Here is a 24,760-nt window from a genome sequence, read left to right as displayed (position 1 = left end):
GAAGCCGTTCTTGCAAAAGGTGCAACTTTGTTTTCAAATAAGAGATCGCAAGTACTCGAAGATGTTGAGAGACTGTTATTGGTGTGGATAAACGAAAAACAGATAGCAGGAGATAGCATCTCTCAAGAAATCGTATGTGAAAAGGTTAGGAAGTTGCATGAGGATTTAATTAGAAAAATGCCTGCAACTAGTGGTGATGTGAGTGAATTTAAGGCCAGCAAAGGTTGATTTGAGAGATTTAAGAATCGTAGTGGCATACATAGTGTGATAAGGCTGAAAAATATGTGAAGGAATTCAAGGAGTACATAGACAGTGAAGGACTGAAACCTGAACAAGTGTTTGTGACAAAACAGGCCTGTTTTGGAAGAAAATGCCAAACAGGACCTACATTACTCAGGAGGAAAAGGCACTCCCAGGACATAAGCCTATGAAAGGCTTACTCTCTTGATGTGTGCTAATGCTAGTGGTGATTGCAAAGTGAAGCCTTTATTGGTGTATCACTCAAACTCCCAGAGCGTTCAGGCAAAACAATGTCGTCAAGGCTAATTTGTGTGCTGTGGAGGGCAAACAGTAAGGCATGGGTCACTAGGGACTTTTTCTATGACTGGTTACACCATGCATTTGCCCCCACTGTGAAAAATTACCTCCTGGAAAATAAATTGGACCTTAAGTACCTCCTGGTATTAGACAATGCTCCTGGTCATCCTTCAGAGTTGGGAGAGAGACTTTCTGGGGACATGAGCTTCATTAAGGTCAAGTTTTTGCCTCCTAATACCACTCCTCTCCTGCAGCCCATGGACCAGCAGGTCATTTCAAACTTCAAAAAAACTCTACACAAAAGCTACGTTTCAAAAGTGCTTTGTAGTGACCTCAGACACTCGACTGACTAAGAGAGTTTTGGAAAGATCACTTTAGTATCCTCAGTTAGTGTAAACCTTATAGGTAAGGCTTGGGAGGGAGTGACTAAGAGGACCTTGAACTCTGCTTGGAAGAAACTGTGGCCAGAATGTGTAGACAAAAGGGATTCTGAAGGATTTGAGGCTAACCCTGAGAAGCATTTACCAGTTGTGGAATCAATTGTGGCATTGGGGAAATCCTTGGGGTTGGAGGTTAGTGGGGAGGATGTGGAGGAGGACAATGAAGAACTAACCACTGATGAGCTGCAAGATCATCTTCAACAGCAAGAGGCCAGACCTGAGGAAATTGCTTCGGAGGAGGGGAGAGAGAAATTGAATTAGTTGCCTACTTCAAAGATTAAGGAAATGTGTGCAAAGTGGCTTGAAGTGCAAACCTTTATGGATGAAAATCACCCTCACACAGCTATTGCAAGCCGTGCTGGTGACTATTACAATGACAATGTTGTGAACCACTTTAGACAAATCATAAAGGAACGGGAGGTACAGGCCTCTATGGACAGATATGTTGTGTGACAGAGGTCCAGTGACTCTCAAGCTGGTCCTAGTGGCATTAAAAGAAGGGAAGTAACCCCGGAAAAGGACGTGCTACCTAAAGTCCTAATGGAAGGGGATTCCCCTTCTAAACATTAACAACTTCCACACTCTCCCCTCCTCTCATCCCATTAATCATCACCTGATCTTCAATTAAGGTGTCAGTTTGTGTGTATTAAAATTAATATTTCATGTGGTAAAAAATTTTTTTTTTCATACTTTGAGTTGTCAGGAACGGATTAATTTGATTTCCATTATTTCTTATGGGGAAAATTAATTCACCTTACGATAATTTCAGCATACGATGAGCTCTCAGGAACGGATTAATATCATAAGGTTGGGGGTCCTCTGTACTTAGGTTCAGTCTGAGGAAGGAGACCAAAGGGTTTTTAATTCCTTAGACCAAGGGCCTCTTTGCCACATCAAGGAGCCCTCTTTGAAGAGGGGAATAGGCCCAAAATAGGGCTCAAAGTGGGTGAAATCACTGATGTGTAAATATCCCTGAGACCACTAACTTTGCAAGAGTATAATTCCATAAGTTTCCCATCAAATTTCATACCTTTGATTTCATTTCCTTTGGAAAAAGATTCTCCATCATAATTTTTTTTTTTTTAAATTCGACACTGAGAGCAAGTTTTCGAACAGGGGTTGAGACACTGAAAGGGTTAATGGGCTTTCTGCATACACACCTAAATGTCATTCACCTTTGTACAAACATTGTGTCAAGCTGAAATAAAGTATCTTATGTACAAGGGTACTTCACCTACTCTTACAATTTACACAAATAATAAAAGCAATTTGCTGTACTAAATGTTTTATTGTTGCCTCTTGAGTGGAGGTTACTATATCTAGAGGTTAAGGAGCCTGCAATGTTCCTTAACACTGCTGAGGCTTCAAGTGAACCTCTGTTCCAGTTCCTTAAACTTGAACATCTCCCGTTCCCTCAGGTGCTGTATGACCCATATAGGTTTAGCACTCCCCCCCCATGACTAATAATTGCAAGTTACACAATAGTCTTCAGTGGTCTACACAATACACTGATTTTCCACAATTAAAGTATTATTTATTACAATTCACATAAGCTTCAATGGTTATAAACTGTTATTTCTACAACTGTACATCTATAATATTGGTCATAGAGGCCACAAGTTGCTGCTGCTGCTTGTGTTCCTGCTGCCCATCACTATGCTGTCATCTCTGAAAGAAAATAAAATTTTAATTTTAGCAAGTGGTCACTGAGATTTCTGTTTTTCACCAAAGATTGAAAACTATACAGAGTAATATTAAGCTATGATAGACACGTGGACCAGTGGGCCGCCAGCACCAGCAAGCTGGTTAACCAAACAAGCCTGGTCCAAGACCATCTGGTTGACCAGGTAAGCACCAGACAAACTTGGTCCAAAGCCAAGGTCCCTCATGCAGATCTACATTACTGATGCCAGGGTAATTCACAGAGATCTCTATTATTGATGCCAGGGTCACTCACAGATCTACATTACTGATGCTGTGGTCACTCAGATCTACATTACTGATGCCAGGGTCACTCTTAGATCTATAATGTTGATGACGGGGTCATTATCATAATTGCAACTAAGCACTAAGCTCACAAGGGTCATACAGCACTGCAGGGTAGGATGTGCTAAAGATGTAATATGCCAGATCAGAGACCAGTTAGGATGAAAAGGATGCTGGAGGCAGTCAGAAAGGGTGGAGAAGAGTACTAAAGGGAAAGTGTAATAAAGCTGTAGCTGACAAAAAAGTTAAAGAGGGAGTCTGTGTCAAAGGTGGGGCCATCAGCGAGGTCAGATAAAGGGAGTTAGTGTGTTGATGCTGGAGGTAAATTCCGTGTGCTCGCTGATAGACAGGACAGTACAGTATATGGCAAACTGACAACAGAACTTGACAACTATCAAAGTGGCACTGGGTGCTTCTCCAAGAGATACCCATGAGAAAGGCATGCGAGTCCTATGTAAAGGAGGGAGAAGGTAATCTTTCAAACATGACAGTGGTGATAAGAACAGAAGCCTAAATGCTGTTTGATAGAATATATTTTATGAATCAACTCAGACCATCGTTGTTGCCAATGGGTGTGAAGGCATCTAGAGATTATGGCAAAGTAGTCTGAGAAGGGGATACCCCTGTGAAAAATGCAGAGGTCATGTACAGTTGGCCACACAGCAGTGTGTCTGCTGAACATCCACAGGACCAGAGACCCAGTTGAAAATGATTTCTGTTTTTACCAGAAATGTGGCACAACCAAATTTGTACATGAAAAACTAGGGAATGAGAAGAATCAATTTTTTTTTTCTGCCTGCAAAGCACTAAAGGAGTCAAACTACCATGAATGTTGAAGTAGACATGGATTCAGTATGTATAACAGGGATGAGAACTGCACACAGTTCAGCTGTGAAAATGCCGAGTAATAAATGACCTCACACAACACTGTCTAGTAACACTGCTGCAAACCTGACACCATCAGAGGATTTAGAACCATCAGTGTAAACTTCATGAGAATGAGATCAGAAGTGGTTAAGAAAAGGGGAGCGAAAAGCAACTGTAGGTAGTCGAGCTTTCATGAATGGCAGCGGGGAAGAACAGACTTGAATTGTTGGAACCTCCCAAAGGGGAAAAGAGAAAAGCTAGTTATTGAAAGAAAATACAAAGAGGGTAAATGAAGAGAAAAGGGATGGAGTAAACAGGGTCATGACAGTAGGCAAAATATTGGAGACAATGGGCATCACACTAACCATGCAAAGATGGAACATTTGCCTTTGCATATAGGCTCTTGACAGGGAAGGAACGAAAAGCACTCTGACATGAACATAATTCCTGACGAATGGGATCAAGTTTAGAAAAGAGTTGTGGAAGAGGCTGAAGAATATATCTGGTTGCCATAATCTAGTTTTGATAAGATTAGGGCAGAGTGAAGATGAGGAGCATTCGTCTATCAGCCCTCAAGAAAGATGGGCGAGGGTTTTTAGTAGGTTCAGCCGGCTGTGGTAAGTTACTTTCAGGAAGGTAATGTGAGGTTTCCCGGCAATCAAACAAAAGACTGAGAAATCTGACCATTATCACGTTAGGGGATATGGGAACCATACAGGTATAATGGAGTATTAAAGACAACAGAAAGGGGTTTAGTTATAGGTAATACATATTTTAAGAAAAAGAGGATAAATAAGTATACACGATATGATGTAGGGCGAAATGACAGTAGTTTGTTGGATTATGTATTGGTAGATAAAAGACTGTTGAGTAGACTTCAGGATGTACATGTTTATAGAGGGGCCACAGATATATCAGATCACTTTCTAGTTGTAGCTACACTGAGAGTAAAAGGTAGATGGGATACAAGGAGAATAGAAGCATCAGGGAAGAGAGAGGTGAAGGTTTATAAACTAAAAGAGGAGGCAGTTAGGGTAAGATATAAACAGCTATTAGAGGATAGATGGGCTAATGAGAGCATAGGCAATGGGGTCGAAGAGGTATGGGGTAGGTTTAAAAATGTAGTGTTAGAGTGTTCAGCAGAAGTTTGTGGTTACAGGAAAGTGGGTGCAGGAGGGAAGAGGAGCGATTGGTGGAATGATGATGTAAAGAGAGTAGTAAGGGAGAAAAAGTTAGCATATGAGAAGTTTTTACAAAGTAGAAGTGATGCAAGGAGGGAAGAGTATATGGAGAAAAAGAGAGAAGTTAAGAGAGTGGTGAAGCAATGTAAAAAGAGAGCAAATGAGAGAGTGGGTGAGATGTTATCAACAAATTTTGTTGAAAATAAGAAAAAGTTTTGGAGTGAGATTAACAAGTTAAGAAAGCCTAGAGAACAAATGGATTTGTCAGTTAAAAATAGGAGAGGAGAGTTATTAAATGGAGAGTTAGAGGTATTGGGAAGATGGAAGGAATATTTTGAGGAATTGTTAAATGTTGATGAAGATAGGGAAGCTGTGATTTCGTGTATAGGGCAAGGAGGAATAACATCTTGTAGGAGTGAGGAAGAGCCAGTTGTGAGTGTGGGGGAAGTTCGTGAGGCAGTAGGTAAAATGAAAGGGGGTAAGGCAGCCGGGATTGATGGGATAAAGATAGAAATGTTAAAAGCAGGTGGGGATATAGTTTTGGAGTGGTTGGTGCAATTATTTAATAAATGTATGGAAGAGGGTAAGGTACCTAGGGATTGGCAGAGAGCATGCATAGTTCCTTTGTATAAAGGCAAAGGGGATAAAAGAGAGTGCAAAAATTATAGGGGGATAAGTCTGTTGAGTGTACCTGGTAAAGTGTATGGTAGAGTTATAATTGAAAGAATTAAGAGTAAGACGGAGAATAGGATAGCAGATGAACAAGGAGGCTTTAGGAAAGGTAGGGGGTGTGTGGACCAGGTGTTTACAGTGAAACATATAAGTGAACAGTATTTAGATAAGGCTAAAGAGGTCTTTGTGGCATTTATGGATTTGGAAAAGGCGTATGACAGGGTGGATAGGGGGGCAATGTGGCAGATGTTGCAAGTGTATGGTGTAGGAGGTAGGTTACTGAAAGCAGTGAAGAGTTTTTACGAGGATAGTGAGGCTCAAGTTAGAGTATGTAGGAAAGAGGGAAATTTTTTCCCAGTAAAAGTAGGCCTTAGACAAGGATGTGTGATGTCACCGTGGTTGTTTAATATATTTATAGATGGGGTTGTAAGAGAAGTAAATGCGAGGGTCTTGGCAAGAGGCGTGGAGTTAAAAGATAAAGAATCACACACAAAGTGGGAGTTGTCACAGCTGCTCTTTGCTGATGACACTGTGCTCTTGGGAGATTCTGAAGGGAGGTTGCAGAGATTGGTGGATGAATTTGGTAGGGTGTGCAAAAGAAGAAAATTAAAGGTGAATACAGGAAAGAGTAAGGTTATGAGGATAACAAAAAGATTAGGTGATGAAAGATTGAATATCAGATTGGAGGGAGAGAGTATGGAGGAGGTGAACGTATTCAGATATTTGGGAGTGGACGTGTCAGCGGATGGGTCTATGAAAGATGAGGTGAATCATAGAATTGATGAGGGAAAAAGAGTGAGTGGTGCACTTAGGAGTCTGTGGAGACAAAGAACTTTGTCCTTGGAGGCAAAGAGGGGAATGTATGAGAGTATAGTTTTACCAACGCTCTTATATGGGTGTGAAGCGTGGGTGATGAATGTTGCAGCGAGGAGAAGGCTGGAGGCAGTGGAGATGTCATGTCTGAGGGCAATGTGTGGTGTGAATATAATGCAGAGAATTCGTAGTTTGGAAGTTAGGAGGAGGTGCGGGATTACCAAAACTGTTGTCCAGAGGGCTGAGGAAGGGTTGTTGAGGTGGTTCGGACATGTAGAGAGAATGGAGCGAAACAGAATGACTTCAAGAGTGTATCAGTCTGTAGTGGAAGGAAGGCGGGGTAGGGGTCGGCCTAGGAAGGGTTGGAGGGAGGGGGTAAAGGAGGTTTTGTGTGCGAGGGGCTTGGACTTCCAGCAGGCATGCGTGAGCGTGTTTGATAGGAGTGAATGGAGACAAATGGTTTTTAATACTTGACGTGCTGTTGGAGTGTGAGCAAAGTAACATTTATGAAGGGATTCAGGGAAACCGGCAGGCCGGACTTGAGTCCTGGAGATGGGAAGTACAGTGCCTGCACTCTGAAGGAGGGGTGTTAATGTTGCAGTTTAAAAACTGTAGTGTAAAGCACCCTTCTGGCAAGACAGTGATGGAGTGAATGATGGTGAAAGTTTTTCTTTTTCGGGCCACCCTGCCTTGGTGGGAATCGGCCAGTGTGATAATAAAAAAAAATAAAAAAAATAATATACTGTATAAACATTTAAAAATATACCAGAAATGTTATATGCAGATGGTGTAATGGTGACATTAAAACAATATCAAAAATGGTTGACACAAACTCACTACCATTATAGTATGCTCCTCACTTAGTGACGAATTCGTTTACCAACGAGGTCTTAGGAAAGGAGCTCTGTCATTAAGTGAGGAGAGGCTGTATATACAGGAGAAGGGGTCACTAGCCGCTTGCTCCCGACATGTTAGTCGCCTCTTACAACATGCATGGCTTACGGAGGAAGAATTCTGTTCCACTTCCTCATGGAGGTAAGAGGAAATAAACAAGTAGAAGTAGCAAGACGTACCTGAAATCTTGCATGTTTATGAGACAGAATAAAGATACCAGCAATCCTACCATCATGTAAAACAATTACTGGCTTCCATTTTACACTCACTTGGCAGGACGGTAGTACCTCCCTGGGCGGTTGCTGTCTACCAACCTACTACCTAGGACAGGAAGTACATGTGTCCACTTAAAGAACTGGGAGGTCTTGGAGCACAAGTTGTTCCATAATGTGGGCATCACACATCAGGAAATCACACTGAACAATGGTATGGAAAAACAACAGCTCTGCTGCAAGAACTGAGATAAATTCATTTACGAAAAGGTGACAGGAATACTATCAATGATGGTAAAAATGGAAAGACAGCTATCCAGCATTCTGCACCATGATGATGTGTATACCACTCATAAGAACATAAAATATTTTGTCCAATATGATGTAGGTGCACCTTGCTGATACTATGATCTAAAAGATAGTGGGAGATGTCAGTTGTAAAGAATTTAGTTCGTCGGGTACCTTAAAACGTAACGTACAGGGGAAATGTCATGCAGGTAGTTTTTGGGAGGAGCGAGAAGTAACTGGGACAGCGTTAGTTGTTATTGGTCACAGTCATTTCGTTGGGGGACCAGAGATGGTCTATTGTGAGATGTGTGGGCAATCTGAAAATTGTTGTACTGCAGAGGGAGAAACAATACTTACGGTTGTGTTGAGCCTTGCACTGACCTAACATCTCAACTCACAATACTTACGGTTGTGTTGAGCCTTGCACTGACCTAACATCTCAACTCACAATACTTACGGTTGTGTTGAGCCTTGCACTGACGTAAAGCTTCATTAAAGCCTTCACAGACAGACACATCAGACTGTGTTTGAGCGCACTGAAGAAACTGTTTCACCTCCCAGGCACACGGTCCATGTGGTTCGCTTGGACCGCCCTGAAAATGCAAAGTAGCTTAAAAAACACGGAAAACAATGCATTTAGAATAATTTTTACCCCAATGGCCATCTCCTGCTCAGGGCAGGAGGACCCAAAGAAGAAACCACATTCACCATCATTCATTCACTGACCCAAAGAGGAAACCACATTTACCATCATTTATACAATCAATAATAATTTTTATTTCTACAAGTACAAGATACAACTTATACTGGCCTAGCTGACATCAGTGACGTACTACTATACAGAAAGCCCATTGTTATGCAAGGCAATTAAACACATCCAATGTCTCCACCCGTACTGGGGATTGAACCACAGACCTCAATGTGCGAGCTGAGTGCACTACCAACCAGCTACAGAACACCATAAAAAAGAAACTACATTCACCATCATTGACACAACTGTACACACAAGCAAGAGGAGGTTATTGTACCTGGTGTGGAGGGTAGTGCTGTGAGTAGCCCTGGTACTGAGGGTAGTCCTGGTTGTGTGCAGGGGAAGTAGCAGCAGGCTGCTGGACTGGCTGCTCGGAACTGCTGCCCCCGCTGGTCAGCGCGTGACCAACAACATGACCCTAAAACCAGCAAATATTTTTACAAAACAAATTAAAAACTTCACATTAAATTTCTCACAATAAACCATATTAAATGTCTCATAATACCCCACATTAAATGCCTCACAATAAACCATATTAAACTTCTCACAATAAACCATATTACAAATTTTTTTTACACTGCTGAATTTACTGGTAAATTTATAGTTTGACATTAGTTCTCTTACCTCAGTTGTTTTACAAGTTAACCCTTTCAGGGTCGAGAGGCCCTCTCCCAAACTTGTTCTCAGGGTCGAAAATTTTTTGGAGAAAAAAAAAGAAAAAAGATTTTTTCTTATGAAATGATAGAGAATCTTTTCCCGATCATAACGACACCAAAAGTATAAAATTTGTTGGAAAACTTACATAGTTTTGCTCTCTCAAAGTTAGCGGTCTCAACAATGTTTACACTTCGGCGATTTCGCCCACTTTGAGCCCTATTTTTGGCCAATTTCAGTGTACTAGTCGACAAAAATCATAACTACAGTGGACTCCCGCTTAACGATCACCTCCCAATGCGACCAATTATGTAAGTGTATTTATGTAAGTGCGTTTGTACGTGTATGTTTGGGGGTCTGAAATGGACTAATCTACTTCACAATATTCCTTATGGGAACAAATTCGGTCAGTACTGGCACCTGAGCATACTTCTGGAATGAAAAAATATCGTTAACCGGGGGTCCACTGTATTTCGCTAGAACTCCATTTTTTCTATTGAATGAGTACAAGAAACCACCCATTTACCTATTTCAACTACAGTGGAACCTCAAAAATCGAACATATCACATACCGAAAGTTTCGAAAATAGGACCATTTTTTGGACAAACTGTGTCCTTATTATCGAGCGCGCCCCTATTTTTGGACCGTCGGGTATGGGACTTGTCTGCCCCCTGCTCTGTCCGCGTCCCCGCGTAGGCGCCGTGAGCAGTCTAGCTTTGTTTATGCTTGAGTGAACACTAACCTGCGCTCTCATTCACGCATTTTACGATTATTTCATTGTGTTTAGTGCTTGTGGGACTGTGAAATAAGCTGCCATGGGCCCAAAGAAACTTGCTAGTGGTACCCCTGTGATAAAGAAAGTGAGAAACACCATAGATGTGAAGAAGGAAATAATACAGAAGTATGAGAGTGGTGTGAGACTTGTTGAGCTTGCCAGGATGTATGGGAAAAACAAGTCGACCATCGGTTCTATCCTGTCAAAGAAAGAACAAATCAAGGAAGCTGATGTTGCGAAAGGTGTTAATATAGGGAGTGGATGAGGTGCCTTCTTCAAAGATTAAGGAGATTTGTGCCAAGTGGAATGATGTCCAAATGTTTGTGTAGAAGTACCACCCTGAGCAAGCTGAAACAAGCCATCTTTGCAACAAGTTCAGTGACAGAACCATGTCACATTTTAGGGAAATCTTAAAGAGGCGCCAGAAACATAGGACTGTGGACAGTTATTTTGTGAGACGGGTCCAGTGACTCTCAAGCTGGTCCTAGTGGCATTAAAAGACAGAAGGGAAGTAACCCCAGAGAGGGCTTTACCTGAAGTCCTCATGGAGGGGGATTCTCCTTCCAAACACTAACCCCAACTCCCTCTCTCCTCCCTATCTTCCAGATGCCATCACCAATCTTCAATAAAGGTAAGTAAAAATGTTATTTTATATGTATTACTATACATAATTAAAAACTATAGTATTTGTTGTATGTAAAACTATAATTAATCTCTATAAAGTGTATTTTTCGTGTGAATATTTTTGGGTTTCTGGAACGAATTAATAGTATTTCCATTATTTCTTATGGGAAATATTGCTTCGAATTTCAGACTTTTCAAATTTAGAACTAGCTCCTGGAATGGATTAAGTTCGATTTTTGAGGTTCCACTGTATCCAATAAAGTGGTCAGAAATTGGCAATTTTGCCAATTTCACACAAATTCCAAAAGATGCCAATTCCCAAATAGGGTCCAGAATAAACAAGACAGACATTCCTGGCACTAAAATAACATTTCCTCTGTTCATTAGTCACATCCCCAGGCCCCTCTTACATTTCTTTTGCTTTCCACTCTGAACTTTTATTCTCAACAAAAAATAGAAGACTTACTGCAGACTACTGCATTAGTGTAGAAATGGTATAAATAATATCAGCGCACTTGTGAAAGAATATTAGATTCACCAGTTGACATGTATTGGACGTGTGGCATGATTTGTTTACTTTTGAACTTTGGCAAAAACCAATCAAAATTATCTCAATTTCTGTAATATGTCTTCCATTCCGTAAAATGAGACCAGAAAAACTAGAATACAACCATAAATACCATACGAAAATACAGTGCAAAGTCACTGTTTTAAACCAAAAATATGGTCTAAGTTTTTTTTTCTCATTATGCACTGTGTGCTGCAGGATTTTTTTTATACTGTGCACACTGACCACATAGACCCATTCTTTCATATGTAGGTCTACCAGCTTTCTCTCGCTAGATTTGAAGGTGCTAGAATTTACGCGTACTAGTACGTCAATAACCCGGGTGCGTAAGACATACTAGTACGTCGGAAACCCTGAAAGGGTTAAGAGATGTTATCCTACTCAGCTCAAAGCTCTGCCCTATTTACTGCTAGAAGACAGGTAAGAAGTGAAAAGAAACTAGCATCCAAGTGCATATTTACTGCTAGTGTAAATCAATATGGCTTTACTTTAAAATAACAAAAAATATAAATGAGATGTTCTCTGAGACTTCGTGAATTTACAAGTCTTCAAAGATAAGTCTTTCAGACATTACGTAAATGCATGAAAACAAGGCATTATTTTTCTCTCACGTCACTATCATCTATGTAGTTTCATGCATTAATACACGCATAATTGGAGGTGCTAGAATAGAGAGTCCCAACCTAGGGCAATTTGAACTTTTTTTTTTCAACATGTCAGTCATCTCTCATCGAGGCAGGTGACCCAAAAAAAGAAACCCTTTCAACATCATTCACACACAATCACGGTCTTTGTGGAGGCACTCAGATATGACAGTTTAAATGTCATTCCAAAAGCCAATATCCCAAACCCCTCCTTTAAAATGTAGGCATTGTACTTCCAACCTCCAGGACACAATTCCAGCCGACAGGTTTCCCTTAATCCCTTCCTCGACTTACGAGTTTAATCTGTTCTGTGACCTAGCTAGTAACTCAATTTGCTCGTATATCAAATAAATTTTCCTCACTTAAATTAACTGAAATGCCATTAAGGGGGCTGTAGGGCAATTGGCCGCGCGCGCTCACCGAAAAATCGGAAAAATATGGATATTGAGTTATATATACTGAAAAAAAGCTCAACTCTTTGGCAACACAATGGTACCAGAATGAATGTTCTACGACGTTTCTACAAGAAATTATAGTCATTTATATCAGGTATGGTGACGGCGATGTTGGTACCGAGTCTGCTCACGGCCTATATATTTTTTGGAGTTATTTTCTTGTTTTTTATCGCCTTTTCTTGCATTATTCTTTCTAATATAATAACTGACTATTTGGCATCATAAAACAGTAGGCGGGACTTATCCTGAGACTTAGTGACTGCCGGGAACCAGATGGGAACGCTCAGCAGTGTGCCACCGCTCGAGGTGCCAGCCAGGAATCACCCATTATTACGCTTATATCAGCTTATATATCAACTCTACGGCTTATTTGTCTATCAGAATTGATCTAATATGATATAATAAACACTCTAAATAACATACAAACATGTTATATACTCTAGACTGAATAAAATAGGCCATAATATGGCCCAGAGATTATCGGGAATATTTCGATATAAAAGTGTAACTGGTCACCTGTCGTCTCTGAGTAAGAGAAAACGGTGTTTTGAAGAGGATAACTGCACTAGAACATCAGTTTACTAAGAAATACACCCAAACAAACGCGATTTTCGCGAATTTTTTTTTTTTTTTTGAGACGGGGGCCGGCCGGCGTTCCCGGCCGATATCTCGGAAGTAACTTATTCACCTATAATTCGATGTGGCTCCTTTATTACTTAATTAAATGGAATAATATTCACAGATATTGTAGAATAATGATTTCTCTTATCCTGACCGTAGAGTTTTTGAAAATATTCCAAATAGTTCGGGAGTTATGTGGGAGTAAAGGGCAGATTTTTTTGCAATATTCCAGAAACTAACAAACTTTATTTTTTTGTGAAATAACGATAAGGTATTTAGAGGGAAATCCTACGGTCCGAATTAGTATTAGCATTGTTCTCTCGGCACCAAGTGTCCAAACCACCTTACGTAGCCGCATATAAGAGTTACATCAAAATCAAGGGCATTTTCAGTAAATCAGTCTTTTCTCAGTTGTTGTTTGAGGTATATTTTTTATAAATATTTTCGAGAAAGAGTGAGAACACTTTGTCTTGTGCACCAAAACTGGAGAAAATCGGACGGTAAATAAATGAGTTACGAAATTTGCCCTACAGCCCCCTTAATCCCCTCCTGAGAGTGGAAGTCCTGCTTTCAGGAGGTAGGACAAAATACAGTGGTCCTTCGATAATCCTAAGGCTCGAGAGTCGTAATTTTAAAAAATCATAACGTTATTTTCATCAAAACATTGGCTCGTGAATCGTCATTTGACTCGCAAATAATCGTTCATCTGGGACATGTGCACACAGCCCTGAGCCGCCTCACACTCCATTCCCAGTCAGTGTGCCATTGTTTATCAGTGAGTGAGGATGATCCCACGAGTTCATATGATACATTTCATAATTTTTTTTTATTATTATCACACTGGCCGATTCCCATCAAGGCAGGGTGGCCCGAAAAAGAAAAACTTTCACCATCATTCACTCCATCACTGTCTTGCCAGAAGGGTGCTTTACACTACAGTTTTTAAACTGCAACATTAACACCCCTCCTTCAGAGTGCAGGCACTGTACAGTAAACCCCCGCATAACGATTACCTCCGAATGCGACCAATTATGTAAGTGCGTTTGTACGTGTATGTTTGGGGGTCTGAAATGGACTAATCTACTTCACAATATTCCTTATGGGAATAAATTCGGTCAGTACTGGCACCTGAACATACTTATGGAGTGAAAAAATATCGTTAACCGGGGGTCCACTGTACTTCCCATCTCCAGGACTCAAGTCCGGCCTGCCAGTTTCCCTGAACCCCTTCATAAATGTTACTTTGCTCACACTCCAACAGCACATAAAGTATTAAAAACCATTTGTCTCCATTCACTCCTATCAAACATGCTCACGCATGCCTGCTGGAAGTCCAAGCCCCTCGCACACAAAACCTCCTTTACCCCCTCCCTCCAACCTTTCCTAGGCCGACCCCTACCCCGCCTTCCTTCCACTACAGACTGATACACTCTTGAAGTCACTCTGCTTCGCTCCATTCTCTTTACATGTCCAAACCACCTCAACAACCCTTCCTCAGCCCTCTGGACAACAGTTTTGGTAATCCCGCACCTCCTCCTAACTTCCAAACTACGAATTCTCTGCATTATATTCACACCACACATTGCCCTCAGACATGACATCTCCACTGCCTCCAGCCTTCTCCTCGCTGCAACATTCATTACCCATGCTTCACACCCATATAAGAGCGTTGGTAAAACTATACTCTCATACATTCCCCTCTTTGCCTCCAAGGACAAAGTTCTTTGTCTCCACAGACTCCTAAGAGCACCACTCACCCTTTTCCCCTCATCAATTCTATGATTCACCTCATCTTTCATAGACCCATCCGCTGACACGTCCACTCCCAAATATCCGAATACATTCACCTCCTCCATACTCTCTCCCTCCAATCTGATATCCAATCTTTCATCACCTAATCTTTTTGTTATCCTCATAACCTTACTCTTTCCTGTATTCACTTTTAATTTTCTTCTTTTGCACACCCTACCAAATTCATCCACCAATCTCTGCAACTTCTCTTCAGAATCTCCCAAGAGCACAGTGTCATCAGCAAAGAGCAACTGTGACAACTCCCACTTTATGTGTGATTCTTTATCTTTTAACTCCACGCCTCTTGCCAAGACTCTCGCATTTACTTCTCTTACAACCCTATCTATAAATATATTAAACAACCACGGTGACATCACACATCCTTGTCTAAGGCCTACTTTTACTGGGAAATAATTTCCCTCTTTCCTACATACTCTAGCTTGAGCCTCACTATCCTCATAAAAACTCTTCACTGCTTTCAGTAACCTACCTCCTACACCATACACTTGCAACATCTGCCACATTGCCCCCCTATCCACCCTGTCATACGCCTTTTCCAAATCCATAAATGCCACAAAGACCTCTTTAGCCTTATCTAAATACTGTTCACTTATATGTTTCACTGTAAACACCTGGTCAACACACCCCCTACCTTTCCTGAAGCCTCCTTGTTCATCTGCTATCCTATTCTCCGTCTTACTTTTAATTCTTTCAATAATAATTCTACCATACACTTTACCAGGTATACTCAACAGACTTATCCCCCCTATAATTTTTGCACTCTCTTTTGTCCCCTTTGCCTTTATACAAAGGAACTATGCATGCTCTCTGCCAATCCCTAGGTACCTTACCCTCTTCCATACATTTATTAAATAATTGCACCAACCACTCCAAAACTATATCCCCACCTGCTTTTAACATTTCTATCTTTATCCCATCAATCCCGGCTGCCTTACCCCCTTTCATTTTACCTACTGCCTCACGAACTACTGCCTCACGAACTACTGCCTCACCAACTTCCCCCACACTCACAACTGGCTCTTCCTCACTCCTACTTATTTATTTTAGTGCTTGCAACTGCTAAATAAGTCACCATGGCTCCAAAGAAACCTTCTAGTGCCAGCCTTTTGGTAATGAATGTGAGAAACGCACATAATTTAAGAAAAAGGTTGTAGAAAAATACGAAGGTGGTGGTGGTAGAGTGGAAGCAGTTGTGATAGTGGTTGATGGTAGTATAGGGTGGTGGTGATGGTGGTAGCAGTTGCAAGTGGTAGAAGGTGGTAGTGATGGTGGTAGACGGTGGTAATGGTTGTGATGGTGGTTGAGGGTGCCTTCTTCAGTGATTCAGCAATACTACTAACTCCTCCAATGTTGTTGGAGTTATATAGGGCTACAGAAAACACCGCTGCCTCAGCTGCTGCTTCACCACCATTATGGACGGCTTATGCTCTCAGTGGCACTTATACACCCAACAACAACACAACACCTTGTGACATACATAATGACTTATTTTATTCATTCTAGAGTATATTCCATGTTTCTATGTTATTAGTATTGTTTATTATGTCATATTAGTTGAATTGTGATAGATAAATAAGCCGCAGAGTTGATATTAGTGTCACATTCTCCAACAATAAACTCGCCATCCCTCCCTCACACAACCAAGTCTTCAATAAAGGTAAGTGTGATGTTAAATAAGAACATAAGAACTTAAGAAAGAAGGAACACTGCAACAGGCCTGGTGGCCCATACTAGGCAGGTCCTTCACCAACTAACAGAACAAATGCTACTCAAGCAATAAGCTCAGGTGCAAGTCCGACTCAAATCCAACCCCTCTCACTCATGTATTTATCCAACCTAAATTTGAAACTACCCAATGTTTTAGCTTGGATCACCCTACTAGGTAGACCGTTCCACTCATCAACTACCCCTATTACCAATGTTCATTTAATTTTATTAGTGCTTTACATTTATTTGGTATTCTTTTCTGCATGTAAATCTATATTTAAGCTAGGGAAGTGACCCCTGAAGTGACCTAGAGTCCTTATGGAGGATTTCCCTTCCAAACAATAACCTCTCTTGATTATCAAATGGTATACAATATCGACAGGTTGGTAGATAAGACACATAGGCAACATTTAGGCAACTTTATTCCGAAACGTTTCGCCTACACAGTAGGCTTCTTCAGTCGAGTACAGAAAGTAGGCAGGAGCAGTAGAGATGTAAAGACGATGTCATCAGTCCATCAAGTGATGGACTGATTACATCAGTGATGGACTGATTACATCGTCTTCACATCTCTACTGCTCCTGCCTACTTTCTGTACTCGACTGAAGAAGCCTACTGTGTAGGTGAAATGTTTCGGAATAAAGTTGCCTAAATGTTGCCTATGTGTCTTATCTACCAATAACCTCTCTTCCCACTCTCCTCCTCCCTGTCTTCCATTCATCAACAACAGCCTTCAATAAAGGTAACTGTCATGTTGAATGTTCATTCTTTTGTCCATGTAAATCTATCTTTAACCCTTAAACTGTCCAAATGTAGATCTACGTTTTTTAAAAATTTGAAAGTATGTAAAAAAAGTAGATCTTTTCTTTTTTTTTTTTTTTACATTTGAAAACATGTAAAAAAAAAAGTAAAACTACTTTTGCAGCACTATGCATGTGAACATAGATCTGCTTGGACAGTTTAAGGGTTAAGGCAAAAAAAAAAAATTGTTGTTGAGACTTCTGGGTGTCTGGAATGAATTAATTGAATTTACATTATTTCTTATGGGGAAAATGGATTCGAAAATCGTCAATTTCGATAATAGTCACACTTCCAGGAATGGATTAATTATGAAAAACGAGGGACCACTGTACTTCAATATTACGCTATCAACTCTACGGCTTATTTATCTATCATAATTGATCTAATATGACATAATAAACAATATAAATACGTAATATGAAACATGATATATACTCTAGAACGAATAAAATAGTATGCTATTATGTGATGAGTGGTGGCGACCATTGCCACTGCTGCACTGACCATATCTTCCCATTCTTCCTTTTCTGAAAATGGAGTGTTTGTGAGGCTAACTGCACTACATCACTACTTTCATAAGGGAAACAGCAAAACAATGTACAGTGGAACCTCTACTTACAAGTGTATCAACGTGCGAGCTCTTCCAGATACGAGCAGATGCTCGGTCGATTTTTTGCTTCCAGACGCGAGCGAAATTTCCAGATCCGAGCGGGACTCAAGGGAGATTCCCTGACGCTGGTGAGGGGCTCTTGCTCTTGATCTAGGGAATTGGATCTCATTTGTTTGTTGGACTATCTCATTGAAACTTGGGCAATATATGATGGAAAGATACTTCTTAACGCACACCGAAATTGAAAAAATCAGACCATAAATAACAGAGTTCATTCCTCAGCCATTAGCTGCCCCTTAGTGGTATACTTTTGTAGGGTTTTTATGATTGTATTCTCATTTTTTTGGTCTCATTTGATAGAATGGAAGATATATTACAGAAATAGATATGATTTTGATTGCTTTCACAATGAAAAGTACCGTAAAAATGAGCTCAAAGTAGCAGAATGTTTGATTTTTGCTGATGCTCAAGAGTAAACACAAGAGTAAAGTAATGTGTGTCCAACTGGCCAGTCTAATATGCAGTCACGAATGGGTTGACATTATTTATACAATTATTATAATAATGCAGTAGTCTGCACAATAGTAAATCTTCTATTTTTTGTGTGAATAAAAATTCCAAATGGTAAGCAAGTTATTATAAGAATACGTACATACTAATTAATAATAATGATACAGTGGACCCCCACATAGCGATATTAATCCGTGCAAGAGAGCTCATTGTTATGCGAAATTATCGTTATGCGAATTAATTTTCCCCATAAGAAATAATGGAAATCAAATTAATCCGTGCAAGACACCCCAAAGTATGAAAATAAATTTTTTTACCACATGAAATATTAATTTTAATACACACAAACTGAAAAAGGCATGCACAATTACATGACACTTACTTTTATTGAAGATCTGGTGATGATTGATGGGATGGGAGGAGGAGTGTGTGTTAGTGTTTAGAAGGGGAATCCCCTTCCATTAAGACTTGAGGTATCAAGTCCTTTTCTGGGGTTACTTCCCTTCTTCTTTTAATGCCACTAGGACCAGCTTCAGAGTCACTGGAGTTCTGTCGCACAACATATCTGTCCATAGTGGCCTGTACCTCTTGTTCCTTTATGACTTCCCTAAAGTGTTTCACAACATTGTCAGTGTAATAGTCACCAGCACGGCTTGCAATAGCTGTGTGAGGGTGATTTTCATCCATGAAGGTTTGCACTTCAAGCCACTTTGCACAGATTTCCTTAATCTTTGTAGTAGGCAATTTCTTCAATTTCTCTCTCCCCTCCTTCGAACCAGTTTCCTCAGGTCTGGCCTCTTGCTGTTGAAGTTGATCTATCAGCTCATCAGTGGTTAGTTCTTCATTGTCCCCCTCCACCAACTCTTCCACATCATCCCCACTAACCTCCAACCCCAAGGACTTTCCCAATGCCATAATGGATTCCTCAACTGGCATAGGATTCTCAGGGTTAGCCTGAAACCCTTCAAAATCTCTTTTGTCTACACATTCTGGCCACAGTTTCTTCCAAGCAGAGTTCAAGGTCCTCTTAGTCACTCCCTCCCAAGCCTTACCTATAAGGTTTACACAATTGAGGATATTAAAGTGATCTCTCCAAAAGTCTCTTAGTCAGTTGAGTTTCTGAGGTCACTACAAAGCACCTTTCAAACAGAGCTTTTGTGTACAGTTTTTTGAAGTTTGCAATAACCTGCTGGTCCATGGGCTGCAGGAGAGGAGTGGTATTAGGAGGCAAAAACTTCACCTTAATGAATTTCATGTCCCCATAAAGTCGCTCTGCCACGTCTGTAGGATGACCAGGGGCATTGTCTAACACCAGGAGGCACTTAAGTTCTAATTTCTTTTCAGTTAGGTAATCTTTCACATTGGGGGCAAATGCATGGTGTAACCAGTCATAGAAAAAGTTCCTAGTGACCCATGCCTTACTGTTTGCCCTCCACAGCACACAAATTTTCCTTGAGGACATTCTTTTGCCTGAACGGTCTGGGAGTTTCAGAGTGATACACTAATAAAGGCTTCACTTTGCAATCACCAGTAGCATTGGAACACATCAACAGAGTAAGCCTGTCTTTCATAGGCTTATGTCCTGGGAGTGCCTTTTCCTCCTGAGTAATGTAGGTCCTGCTTGGCATTTTCTTCCAAAACAGGCCTGTTTCATCACAATTAAACACTTGTTCAGGTTTCAGTCCTTCAGTTTCTATGTACTCCTTGAATTCCTGCACATATTTTTCAGCTGCTTTATGGTCCGAACTGGCAGCCTCACCATGCCCTATCACACTATGTATGCCACTACGCCTCTTAAATCTCTCAAACCAACCTTTGCTGGCCTTAAATTCACTCACATCATCACTAGTTGCAGGCATTTTTTTAATTAAATCCTCATGCAACTTCCTAGCCTTTTCACTTATGATCACTTGAGAGATGCTATCTCCTGCTATCTGTTTCTCATTTATCCACACCAATAACAGTCTCTCAACATCTTCCATCACTTGCGATCTCTGTTTCGAAAACACAGTTAAACCTTTGGCAAGAACAGCTTCCTTGATTGCCTGTTTGTTGCTCACAATAGTAGCGATGGTTGATTGGGGTTTACTATACAACCTGGCCAGCTCGGAGACACGCACTCCACTTTCATACTTATCAATGATCTCTTTCTTCATCTCTATAGTAATTCTCACCCTTATTGCTGTAGGGTTGGCACTAGAAGCTTTCTTGGAGCCCATGGTCACTTATTTTGCAGATAAAATCACCAGAAACACTGTAAAAATACGAAATGTTCCGATTGTATGCTTGGATGTTACCACGGAGGCTGGCTGGTAAACAATGCCACCGGCGGAACATGCGAGGCTGGCTAAGGGCGCACATTAGACGCGTCTCGGACGAACAGCATTGAGCGGGTTTTTTAGCGGTATGCGAGGCAAAATCTTGGCGATAAAATGTAGCGGTATGCGGATTTAACGTTATGTGATGCCAACGGTATGCGGGGGTCCACTGTAATAATAATAATACATTATAATACGTTTAGAGGGATATGTTGTGTATCTTTATACGTATATATACTTCTAAACTGTTGTATTCTGAGCACCTCTGCAAAAACAGTGATTATGTGTGAGTGAGGTGAAAGTGTTGAATGATGATGAAAGTATTTTCTTTTTGGGGATTTTCTTTCGTTTTGGGTCACCCTGCCTCGGTGGGAGACGGCTAACTTGTTAAAAAAAATATAATACATAATACTACTATAATAATAATTATAATAATATGTATGTACTACGTACATTTTAGCATATGCTGATGTGCCTAGCATCTCTTCTCCATCTCCAAGGTAAATGCTGTGTTACTACATAATTTCTTTACATTATTATTGTTTTCCTCATAAAACTATGTATGTAGTGATCTAATGGCATTTGCCTTACAAACACTCCATTTTCTGTTATAATAAAAGCATGGGAAGGTGGTCCTATACACCCCAACAACGAAAGCTGTTGTGCCGCCTCCACTAACATTTCTCACATGCAAAATATATTATTCATTCTAGTGTATATAACATGTTTTATTGTTATTAATAGTGTTTATTATGCCATATTAGATGAATTGTGATAGATAAATAAGCCGCAGAATTGATATTAGGGAAATTATTGAAGTATTTTGTCGTGCCTGGAATTCCACGGGAACTGATTAATTCCATTTCAATTAATTTAAATGAGGAAAATTGACTGCAAACGAGCAAATCCAGATGCGAGCAAGGTCATGGGACGGATTAAACTCATAAGTAAAGGTTCCATTGTATTTACAAATAAGAAATATTGCATAAAACATAGTAAAACATAACAATGTAAAGAAATAAACTGGTTTTATAAAGTGTATGTACGCTGGCAGAGATGGAGGGTGGAAGATAGGCTACTTGCTACACACTTAATGCTTAATACGAGGCAGTACCAGCATAGTAAAAGTACGTACTACACGTATGCTCGTACTGCCTCGCAAACAACCCGCACCTCAACACCTCACTTGTGTTTATCTGTGATTTCATGGTTTAATTCCATGGACATCCTCTTTTTCTTCTCAGCACTGTCCTTTGCACTAACTTTCTTAGGACCCAAGGTTAGAAAAGAGAAATTTGGCAAACTAACTGCTGCTGCTGCTGTTGCTGCTCCTCCTGCTGTGACTCCTGCACTTGTCATTGTGTATCATTTGAAAATACTGACCTGTGACTTTAATGGCAGATTTTCTGATCTAAAGGAAATAGATTTTCCATCTTGGCTAACTCATGCATTGGTAGTGGATCATCTGAAGTGGACCACGGCAGTAGCCATGATGTGGCTCTGTGATGAGCTAGCAGCAGCCATGATGTGGCTCTGTGACGAGCCAGCAGCAGCCACACTGTGGCTCTGTGACGAGCCAGCAGCAGCCACTCTGTGGCTCTGTGATGAGCCAGTGATGAAATATACAAATTCAATTTATTTATCAGTGTGTTTGCTGGAATGAGGTTTAGTGTTGTAAATGACCGTGGGGGCGTTGGCCCCCAAAACCTTCTCCAGGTAAACATAAAAGAAACTGACTTTACATCACGAAACAGAGACTTCAGACAAAGTATATTATTGCCTGAAATCAAAGCTATTTTTAGTAAACATCAAGTTCAAGGATCTCACTAACTTCAGGTACTCAAACTTGAATCTAAACTTGAGCTTGGAGTGTTACTAAAAGAAATTCAATTTTGTTGTATTGTAGTTTCATGCTATATTATACTTTCTCAACACCTAAATACATTTTATATCAGAGGAAGACATCAAACTGAGGTGTGGAGGAAGGTCATGACACAAAGATCAGGGATCACTGTGCTGAACCTTCAACGTAAGTAGCCACAGCTACATTAGTGCCAATAATGAATCACATAACCCCTTAAGGGGTCAGTGCCATAGTTCTATGGTTTTGAACTGCCATAGTACTATGCCACGAGTTCTGCTCACTCAGATGAGCCGTCAGTGCTAAATATGAGCCTAGATAAGAGATAATAGGTCTATGTGGTCAGTGTGCACCATATAACAAAATCCTGCAGAACACAGTGCATGAGAAACAACTGCCACCGACTTTTTGGTTAAAAACAGTGACTTTGTAGTGCATTTTTGTATGGTTTTACGGTTGTATTCAAAGTTCTTGGTCTCGTTTGATAGAATGGAAGATATATTACCGAAACAGAGATGATTTTGATTGGCTTGACTGAAAATAGCTTGAAATTGAGCTATCTGTAGCAGAAATTCAATTTTTGCTAATGTTCCAGAGTAAACAAATCACGTAACTCGTCCAATATGCATCCACTTGTCGGTCTAATATGCATTCACAAATGTGCTGACGTTATTTATATAATTATTGAAATAATGCAAACAGTAAATCTTCTATTTTTTGTGTGAATTAAAATTAAAAATGGAATTCACGTGTAAAGTTTGGGAACATAACTGATGAAGAGGGAATGTTATTTTAGTGCCAGAAATGTCTTCATTATTTATTCTGGACCCCATTCTGAAATTAGTATATTTTGAAATTTGTGTGAAATTGGCCAAATTACCAATTTCTGATCACTTTATTAGGTAGTTGATCCAGTTGATTGGGCAGTTTCTTGTGCTCAATCAATAAAATGGAAGACATACCAGTGAAATAGCTAAGAATTTGGTTGACTGGAACAATGTAATTGGCCTAAAATAGGGGGTTGAAGCGGGCAAAATTACTCATGCATTAGCCCTTTCAGGGTTGGTCCTGTATATGTACAGCTTGAAAGCCAGGGTCAGTCCTGTACTTGTATGCCAAAATTCTAGCGCCTTCAAATCTGGTGGAAGAAAGTTGGTAGGCCTATATATGAAAGAATGGGTCTGCATGGTCAGTGTGCACAGTACAAAAAAAATCATGCAGCACGCAGTGCATGAGAAAAAAAAAACTGACTGTTTTAGGTTTAAAACAATGGCTTTGCAGCGTATTTACGTATGATATTTATGGTAGTATTCTCATTTTCTTGATCTCATTTGACAGAATGGAAGATATATTACAGAAATAGATAGGATTATGACTGAAATTGAGCTCAAAGTAGCAGAAATGTTCGATTTTTGCTGATATTCGAGAGTAAACAAATCATGCCGCACGTCCAATACACGTCAACTGGTGAGACTAATATTCTTTCACAAGTGCGCTGATAATATTTATACTATTTTTACAATAATGCAGTAGTCTGTATAACAGTAAATCTACTTTTTGTGAGAATAAAAATTCAAAATGGAAAGCAAGAGTAATAAAAGAGGGGCCAGATGTGACTAATGAACATAGAGAATGTTATTTTAGTGCCAGGAATGTCTGTCTTATTTATTCTGGACCCTATTTTGAAATTGGCATCTTTTGAAATTTGTGTGAAATTGGCCAAATCGCCAATTTCTGACCAGTTTATTGGGTAGCTGAAATCAGTAAATGGGCCGTTTCTTGTACTCAATCGATAGAACAAATGGAGTTCTAGCAAAATAGCTATGATTTTTAGTCAACTGGAACAATGAACTGGCAGAAAATAGGGCTCAAATTGGGCGAAATCGCCGATGCATAAATATCACCGATATCACTAACTTTGCAAGAGCATAATTTCTTAAGTTTTTCACCAAATTTCGTACTTTTGGTGTCATTACCACTGGGAAAAAGAGTACCATTTCATAAGAATTTTTTTTTTTTTTTTTTGAAAATCTTTCAACCCTGAGAGTGAGTTATGTATCGGGGGTCTCAACCCTCAAAGGGTCAAGACCCCCGACACAGCAAAATTCGTGATAGCACAATTTCATCAGTTTTCCATCAAATTTTACATTGTTTATTT

General features: G+C 40.1%; 1 protein-coding gene across 1 annotated transcript in view; it reads right to left on the bottom strand.

The window, feature by feature from the left end:
- Positions 1 to 2,489: 2,489 nt before the first annotated feature.
- Chchd2 (Coiled-coil-helix-coiled-coil-helix domain containing 2) overlaps positions 2,490 to 24,760 on the bottom strand; it is a 34,242-nt gene continuing 11,971 nt past the window's right edge. The window contains exons 3-5 of the mRNA XM_070093736.1: positions 8,919 to 9,059; positions 8,348 to 8,483; positions 2,490 to 2,645 (exon numbers count right to left, since the gene is read on the bottom strand). Coding sequence (XP_069949837.1) covers positions 2,632 to 2,645; positions 8,348 to 8,483; positions 8,919 to 9,059 — 291 coding nt within the window. The 3' untranslated portion in view covers positions 2,490 to 2,631. The remainder of the gene's footprint in view (positions 2,646 to 8,347; positions 8,484 to 8,918; positions 9,060 to 24,760) is intronic.

The sequence above is a fragment of the Cherax quadricarinatus genome, chromosome 43 (genome assembly GCF_038502225.1).
Source record: "Cherax quadricarinatus isolate ZL_2023a chromosome 43, ASM3850222v1, whole genome shotgun sequence".
NCBI lineage: Eukaryota > Metazoa > Arthropoda > Malacostraca > Decapoda > Parastacidae > Cherax > Cherax quadricarinatus.
This window is presented reverse-complemented; position numbering and strand designations above follow the sequence as displayed.